The sequence below is a fragment of the Vicia villosa genome, linkage group LG4 (assembly GCF_029867415.1).
Source record: "Vicia villosa cultivar HV-30 ecotype Madison, WI linkage group LG4, Vvil1.0, whole genome shotgun sequence".
Taxonomy (NCBI): Eukaryota; Viridiplantae; Streptophyta; class Magnoliopsida; order Fabales; family Fabaceae; genus Vicia; species Vicia villosa.
In genome coordinates, this window is record NC_081183.1 from 186,753,391 (window position 1) to 186,762,623 (window position 9,233).

Sequence of the window (9,233 nt, forward strand, 5' to 3'; positions counted from 1 at the left end):
TTGCTTGTACAAAGTTGGATTTACAATCTCATCATTTGTATCCTTCTTTAGATTTCTACCTGTTTCCATATGAGTGATTTCAGGCTTGCAATTACTCATCCTGAACTTCTTCAATATGTCTTCTGCATATTTCTTCTAGTGCAAGAAAACACAAAACTTTGTGATCATAAATTTCATTCATAAGAAATAGGCCAAATTTTCTAGATCTAAAATTTAAAATTTATTCTCCAGCTTTGTCAATTCAATCTCATTTGATCATGTAACCAATAAATCATCCACATAGATTCATATTATAATATGATCTTGCTCATTAGAATATTTCACATACACTCTATATTTTGATGTGCACTGGTTGAATCCTAGTTTGATTAGAAAGCTGTCAATTATTTTGTTCCATATTATAAGTGTTTGTTTTAATCCATATAGTGCATTGTCAACATGTACATATTTTTTCTTGCCCGTTGATAGCAAAACCTAGTGGTTTCTTGCCATATACCTCATATTCTAGTGGTCCATTAAGAAAAAGAGACTTCACCCTTTGTATGTTGCAATTTCGACTACTATTCTTATGGTTTCAACTTAAGCAACTAATGCATATACCTCATTGAAGTCAATTCTAGGCATTTGAAGGAATCCTTTTGCAACTAGCATTACCTTATAGGAAATATCCCTTTACATCTATAGCTTTCTTGCCCGATTGTTTGACCAATTTCCAAGTCTGATTCTTCTCATAGCTTATTGCAAATTCTCATCTTTAATGGCTTGATTAAGATCAATTGGTTCTGATTCATTCATCATTGCTTCTTTTATCAGATAACCATATTCATTTATTGATTGACCAGGGAATCTTTCATAATCATTTAGCCTGACTGATTGAGTTTTTGCTCTAGTTTGCCTTCTTACCTCCCGTTATTGCATAACCTCATCTACTTGACCTTCTTGCAATATTTCTCGACTTCCTATGCTTTAACATTAACTCATGAGCTTACAAGGATGTTTGCAACTCTTAACGCTTCATATCACATAGGTCATTTGATTCTTTAATTGCCGCGACAATTTGGTCTAACCTTGCAGTTAAGGATCTCAAGACATTCTCAACCTTTTGCAATTCAGTGATCTTCTCACTACACAACTTCACGTGGTTGGTTAACAACACCAAACTCGAGAAGAAATATGCAACTGCATTACCATCATTCATCTGCTTGTTTTCATATTACTTCCTAAAAAATTGTAACACAGTCTTCTTCAAATTTTCATCATCTTCATACAAATTCTTGATTGTAGTATCCCACACACCCCTATCCACTTCTTCCTCTATGATCTTCTATAAGATTTTTGGTTTCACACTTTGGTGGATTAAGAATAGACATTTCACAAATTTCTTGCTCAATTCAACTTTTATTTTTGCCTCTGTTGAATTGGCTTCTAAGGCAAAAAGGCAATCAATCAGGATTTCAAGCACATCTTGAATCTGAATATGACCTTCATTTGCGTACACCGTCTAACATAATTTTTTCGCTTTTAACATTGTTATATTTGCAAGGAATTGATTGAAGGTTTTATTTCAATTTTTCATAGTTAGAAACGTTGATCAAACTAGATCCTGAAAACCATAAGTTTATTGTCAAATAGACGATTGACCATAATGAGGGGCTGTCAAGACAAAAGTATAGAGTTCTACTCCAAACCTTTCGTATGTCATGCTCCCATGTCATTGCGGCATGTGCGTATGCTCATCATGATGTATTATCGCTTCTATTTTCCGCTTATTTTGCTCAGTGTATACAACAACGACTTTTCAGTGGTAGCAAAAGAGAATTATTGGCCTGTGTATGAATGGGAAATTGTTTGGCACAACAACCAAATGCAAAGGAAGAAAATGGGTCGTCCCATATGCAAGCGTATTACAACTGAAATGAATGTGACTGACAATCTAGAAAGAAAGTTTAGTGTATGTCGTCAAGTCTGACACAACTGAAAAAATTATCTCAATCGTGCTACAAGCTCAACAACATAAAAATATGACGCACACTATGTAATTTATTTTTAGATCTGAATGAAACTTTTTTCATTTATCATCTTGGTTACAACAAATCAAACTCTTCTTAACACACACTTGAACTACTTAACACAACATCATATCTAAACAATTACAACTGTCAAAATAATTTCATCTGTTCCATGCATCACCAACACAACGTCAGCGTCATTTTTGACCTCCTCCCATCAACGTTGAGGTTTTTCAATCGCAAGTGAGGTGACCGTTCGTTGTCTCTGAATTCTTCTAATGACTTCGACATCTTGGATATCCTCGTCTAACCAACGCATCAATGACATCTTAAGATGGTCCATTAAGTGGATGTTTCAAAATTTTATTTTAATCGGGGTTTGACAGCCAAATAAATAACATAACCATCCCTTTTGAAAATCAATTAAGATGTCATGAAAAAAAAATTGAGATTAGAGAGTAGATTTATGAAGAATAGTGTAGGATAGGAGACTTGTTTATAGAAAATACTAATACATGCATGAGCCAAATCATCTAGCGCATCCTCATAACTTTTGCATGCATTTGCCAAATAGGATGACGCCACCTCATAAGCATACAACGCATCAGCCAAATTATCTGACGCCTCCTCACTAAATTTAGGTGCATGCGCCATTTGAGATGATATGCACGTTTGAGTCGTTTCTGAAATCTTTTTATTTAAACAATTTTTTTCAGAACATAATTATTGATGTATTTTTTGATTTTTTCTATCAATACATGGTTATTGCAAAAAAAAAAAAAAACTGAAAAAGTCATAAAATACAAATTTAAACAATCAAATAATAACCCATTTATTAATTGTAGTCAACATGAAGGTGAAGAAAATGAAAAAGATTAGGAAAAATATTTAATTATTAATTTTTTATTTAAAATTATTCCCTTATCCTAAATTATAAGATGTTTTGAAAAAAATTATTATAAATTATAGTTACTTTACAATATCAATACAACATTAATATAATGTTTTCTAATATACCTTCTATTATTTATTACTCTGTCTTTTTAATATTTTTTAATTTAATTTTTCAATAAAATTATTAAAGGTTTTTGTAAAATTATATATAATTTCATAAAATAATAATTATATATTTTCAAAACATCGGATACATTTTAGACAAAATTAACTTAGAAAATGAGCCAAAAGAGATTAAGGAAATTCCTAGAAAGGAATATTTAGAATGGCACGTGTCAAATTCTTTTCTACAAAAAGAAGGTACTAGAAGTTTATATAACATAGTAGATCGTTGTTCATTTATATAGAATCTTCCAGCTTCTTCTTTCACATACATTTATTATCACTCTTTTAAATACTCCACATACATCTCTGTTTCAACACAAAACAAATTAACATAGCTTTCAGAAAACAGAATATTGAACACGTCACTTTATCAGATAAATAACGGTAATGGATTTTAGATTGATGGGTTTGGATGATCCAGTGCTGCATGCTCTGCACCAATTTATGGACCTTTCAGACGACAATTCTTCAGACAAGACATCGCACAATGCTCCTACAAGATCCTATGTGAGAGACGCGAAGGCGATGGCTGCAACCCCGGCGGACGTAAAGGAATTTCCAAATTCATACGTGTTTGTGATCGATATGCCAGCGTTGAAATCTGGTGACATAAAGGTTCAGGTTGAAGATGATAACGTGCTTGTGATAAGTGGTGAGAGGAAGAGGGGAGAAGAGAAAGAAGGTGCAAAGTATTTGAGAATGGAGCGAAGGGTTGGGAAATTTATGCGAAAGTTTGTTCTTCCTGAGAATGCTAATACCGATGCTGTTTCTGCTGTATGTCAAGACGGGGTTCTTAGTGTTACAGTTGAGAAATTGCCTCCTCCTCAACCTAAGAAACCTAAGACGATTGAGGTTAAGGTTTCCTGAAATTGAAACCTTGTTTTGAATTATCATGATTTTGGGATAGAGGAGTAAAATGTTATTCTTTAACGTTGTTATTTTTTATGTCTTGTTTTGGTGGTCATTGTTGTAGTGATCTGTTTTGATATGTAATGCAATGAAATGCAGTTGTTCTGTTTTTGTGGTTGTGACTCATTCTATAATAGCTATGCCTATGACTTCTTTGGCGTTGTAATAAAAGATGGAAAATTCTTTACCCACCTCCTAACCTTCTTAGTCACCTCTGGTGAATTTATCAAAATACCCCTTGTTTCAAAAGTTCATTTCCGAAAACGTACTTTTATTAAAAAAAAAGTGTTTTCGTAAATGTATCTCCGAAAACGTGTTTTTTTTTAATGAAAAACATTGATTTCAGAGATGCATCTCCGAAATAAAGTTGTTTTTCAGAAAATTGGTGTATTCGGAAGTTCATCTCCGAATTCACCCCCCTTTCGGAAGTTCATCTCCGAATTTACCCCCCTTGGAGGAATTCGCAAATGTACTTCCGTAATAAGGTCTGGACAGAAGAAAAATAACAAACAAGAACGATTCGCTTTATTCAATCGAATGAAGATTACATCGATCACATTACATAAGATAAAAGTTACATATTGTTAAACACGAGTAGGTGAGGATGAGTCAACATTTTGATAACGTCGTCTCCCGATCTTTGAAGTTTCGCGTCCAACTCGATAGGACCCTTCGAAGAAAATCAGTCGAAAGTTGTCCACAAAACCGCTAAATCTTCGTCGTTCTTGATCTCAAAAGGTGTGAGCTCAATGTCTCCCTCGTCGTTAAGCGATGGCGAGCGGTACTCGAGCTTGACAACCTTTCGATTTTCGGGATATTGCAATAGCGTGTTGAGCGACGTTATAAACTTCGCAAATGGCGTGTCGCGCGTGGAACGACATCGGGTAGCCGATGGTGAAGTAGACGAATGCTAGGTGGGGGTAGGTTTGTGTCATTTGTGTTTTCTGGTGTGAAGAGGATGAAGAAGAGTGTGTTGTATTTATAGACTTAAACGGACACAGATGACGGTTAAACGCTACAAATCATCAACCCTCCGAGTAGCACGCAACTTAAACGGACACCCGCACTTTCTCGATCCCGTGTCTTCGTGTTTTAGCACCCGGTTTGATTGTACATAACTTCCACCCCGTTCGCAATTCAAAACTACGAAAGCTTTCCGCCTACTATTTCAATTGTCGGACCTTAAAATAACAATTCCAAATCCAAGTTTACTAGCTTCGTTACGAACCTAATCAAGCAATTGTTCATGACTACCGAAGTTCCGATCATTTGTAAATTGTTGTCGTACATCAACCGCATTGATCATAGATTTAACATCGATAACTGGATCGTTATTAACGTTGACAACTTCCAGAACTACTGCGTCATCGTCTTGCACAATGTTGTCCGGATGCACCATACCTAACATATGCAAAAATTAGCAAAATTGACCAAAACTGTTTTTTTTAACTGCCAGGGCTTATTTCGGAAGTTCATTTCCAAAATTTGTTAGGTAACATATTTCGGAAATGAACTTCCGAACCATCGCAGGTTTCAGCAGAACTTTGTTGAATCAATGTAGTGAAATAGGGGATGAAATGAGAGATGTTTACCTCAAATTGTTGCTTTTTATACTCCCTTTAACGTGATCAACGGTTTGAAACTTGATTTCAGGACGAAAAATGGATGGAGATTGATTGAGTTTTGGAGAGGGTTTGGAGAAGTTTTGGAGAAAAAATGATGAAATAGTGAAGGAGGGAAAATTGTATATGCAGAAATGTTTTCGGAAATGAACTTTCAAAATATTCACGGTTTTGAATTTTTTTTGACTTCGGAAATGCATCTCCGAAAACACCACTTTTTTGGTGTTTTCGGAGATGTTTGGTGTTTTCGGAGATGCATTTCCGAAGTCAAATTTTTTTTTTTAAAAAAATAACTTCGTAGATGCATCTCCGAAGCAGGGCAATTAGGGGATTTCGCAGGGGGTGACCCCCACAGAGAGGTGGGTAAAGAAAAAACCTAAAAGATTGTAAGAATTCTCTATCATTTTTCTCTATTTATATGTTGAAAGTCTTTCCACGTCTTTGATCATCATCAATTAATCCTATAGTATAAAAACACTAAATATCAATATTGGTTATTGTTGATATCGTTTTGTCGCAGTTAATTTCACAGTCACGAATCTTTGTACTTCCTCAAACTTTTGAAAGATAAGTTTAACCTCAATTCGGGACTTAAGAATAAACATTTTCTGGAAAAATCTCTAACTCATTATCCTTTGAAGCTTTGTATTGTTACTCCATTTGCTAAACAACTGCATTCACTTTGTGGTCTAGCTGTTTAGGCCTCTGTTTTCTCTAAACTCTACATCACTTTCTAAATAATTCACATAACATAGGCTACCATGTCTCCCCTAGATCAAAGAGAGCATCCTGAAGTTCAGAGATCGCATATGTTGCTTATATGGTCTAGGAGCAGGAACAACAAAACTTCACCTATAAAAAACTTGAAAAAGTGTGAAATCTATAGAGAAAACTATTCTAGTGGTTAAAACATCGGGACCTATAAAATTTATAAGGATAGTTCGGGATTCTTTTTATTTTGTGATGTACCTACCCACCATTCTCGCCTTCTTGATTAGTGATCACTAGGATATTTAGTATACATTCATGTTTTTAACATTGTTCACAATATTTAACAAATGTTTCTAATATTATTTATAATATTTTGTTAGAAGTCTTAATTCATTATTTTATGGAAAATATGTATTTGACATAATTGCGAGTTCGCGAGTTCGGACAAGTTAGTTGTATTTAACATATATAATTGAATATAACATATAGTTGTTGTTTTGAAATCAAAATATAACTTTGTATGATGTTTGAGTGATATGTTTTGGATTTGGGTTTCGACCGTCTATAAATAAGCATGATGTTGCATAACTTTATAATACATTTAACAGTTTCATAAATTTTGAAATATAATTTTTTTCTCATTCTCAATTTTTTTTTCTGGATATGGATCCTCTCCTTCCCTTTCTCTCATGCTTCCATCATGCTCAAAATCTTAACCATTCATTCATTTTATTTATTTGTCTCTTATGAACTATTACTTTATGGTGTGGATATATCAACCATTGGATTAAAAATGGAGGGATGGCTGAACCATAAAAATTGAAGAGGATCTACATCCTTTTTTCTTTCTTTAACCTTCTTCATCATCTTTCTTAAAAAATTTAGTTGTTCGAATAATTTAATAAATTTGGTTTGAAATAAAATAGTTTCTCTAAAATAATCTTTATTTTTTTGGGCGACTGATTTAAAATTGACGATCCATAAAGACTTAGAGCATCTCGAATGAAAAAAATAATTTTGATTGTTTGTGTTATACTTTGTAGGTCCAAATGTATCTAAGAAATTCATAAATAATTTTTATCATAAAATATGATGATTATAATTAAACAATCTAAAATTGAATCCACTAATTTATACTATTTTATTTGTATTAAAAGAAAAATAATTTTTTATGTGTAAAAAGAATTTATCTTTTCATAAAAAATAATATTTTAATAATAAACAATGTGTTTTTGTGATTGATTATTTAAATAATATTTTTTATTTTCAAAAAATCTAAAACGTTAACTAAACAAATTCCAATGATAAATTAAAATAAACAACCTAGCTCATCATTATGCAATTAACAAACAACTATTCATCCATTAGAAATGCTCTTAGTGATTCATCATGAGATGAGATCTTTAATTCAATTGCATTCCGTTGTTTACACAATTGAGGGAAGTGTGTGGAGCAATGTCTTTTATTAGTTTAGACTTTCGACGGTATTATTCAACAATCTTGTTTTCATACTCATCAAGTTGGCAGTCTTCTCCCTCTTAAAAAGAATTCTATGATCAGTTTTATTTATAAAATTTTGATTTTTACAAAAATAATTGTCTGAAAGTTAAAAGTACATGAATCAAACATAAATTTATCGTTCATCATAATCTTCTTTTTTATAGGATAGATTAGTTCATACCGTTCTCATCTAATTCATACCAAAATAAACTTTATTAGCATGTTGATTTAACTTTGTGATAACAAATTTATTTAATTTATTTTATTGAACAATTTGGTCAATTAAATAAATCTAATTACAAAAAAAAAATTAACTCAAATAACTTTTTTCACGATAATACATATTTATTTATTTACTATTAAATACAAATGTCATATGCGATTATTATTTTAAAAAGAATCAAATACTTTGTTTCTTATATTGAATTTTGGTGATGAGTATACAATAAAAAAGATTAAAAAATAAATATTATAAATAAAAAATGAAGAAAAGTTAAAACAGAAAGAAAAAAAAAACAGACAGAAGGTTCGGGAAGGTACTAAAAATAGAAAGAATGGTTAATGTAACTTGAAACCACTAGAAGTTTCACGTAACACCCTGTTTCTCCGTTTTGTTTCATTTTTCTTGAACCTTCTACTTTCTTCTCCCTTTTCACCCTTTAAATACTCCAATTCATCACCACCTTTATCATCACACAAATCATCAAAAATCATTTCATCAAAGTAGATACAAAATTCAGAGGAAGCCTGCGAATATGGATTTCAGATTGATGGGTTTGGATGCTCCAGTATTGCATGCTCTGCACCAAATGATGGACCTTTCTGACGACAATTCTTCCGACAAGTCACCACACAATGCTCCTACAAGATCCTATGTGAGAGATGCGAAAGCGATGGCTGCAACTCCGGCGGACGTGAAGGAATATCCAAATTCATACGTGTTTGTGATCGATATGCCGGGGTTGAAATCTGGTGACATAAAGGTTCAGGTAGAAGATGATAACGTGCTTGTGATAAGTGGTGAGAGGAAGAGGGAAGAAGAGAAAGAAGGTGCTAAGTATTTGAGAATGGAGAGAAGGGTTGGGAAATTCATGCGAAAGTTTGTTCTTCCTGAGAATGCCAATACTGATGGTGTTTCGGCAGTGTGTCAAGATGGGGTGTTGAGTGTTACCGTTGAGAAATTGCCTCCACCTCAGCCTAAGAATCCTAGAACTATTGAAGTTAAGATTGCTTGAAATCGAAACCTTGTTTTGAATAATCACGACCTTTGAGGCAGAGAGGAGTACTATGTTGTTTTTTAAGGCTGTTACTGTTTATAGTTTGTTTTGGATTTAGTGATCATCATTGCAGTAATAACTTTGATTTGTAATGCAGTGGTTATGTTTCTATATGGTTGTGAAAGAAGTTATGGCTCATGGTGTAA

General features: G+C 33.0%; 2 protein-coding genes across 2 annotated transcripts; both read left to right on the plus strand.

The window, feature by feature from the left end:
- Positions 1-3,366: 3,366 nt before the first annotated feature.
- LOC131600548 (17.9 kDa class II heat shock protein-like) lies at positions 3,367-4,151 on the plus strand. The gene has a single exon (XM_058872696.1). The coding sequence runs from the start codon at positions 3,456-3,458 to the stop codon at positions 3,933-3,935; it is 480 nt and encodes a 159-aa protein (XP_058728679.1). The 5' UTR covers positions 3,367-3,455; the 3' UTR covers positions 3,936-4,151.
- A 4,273-nt stretch (positions 4,152-8,424) lies between these two features.
- LOC131600550 (17.9 kDa class II heat shock protein-like) lies at positions 8,425-9,233 on the plus strand. Its single transcript, XM_058872697.1, has one exon. The coding sequence runs from the start codon at positions 8,566-8,568 to the stop codon at positions 9,043-9,045; it is 480 nt and encodes a 159-aa protein (XP_058728680.1). The 5' UTR covers positions 8,425-8,565; the 3' UTR covers positions 9,046-9,233.

Coding starts and splice junctions, on each gene's coding strand:
- LOC131600548 (XM_058872696.1), top strand. CDS start 3,456: ATGGATTTTAGATTGATGGGTTTGGATGATCCAGTGCTGCATGCTCTG.
- LOC131600550 (XM_058872697.1), top strand. CDS start 8,566: ATGGATTTCAGATTGATGGGTTTGGATGCTCCAGTATTGCATGCTCTG.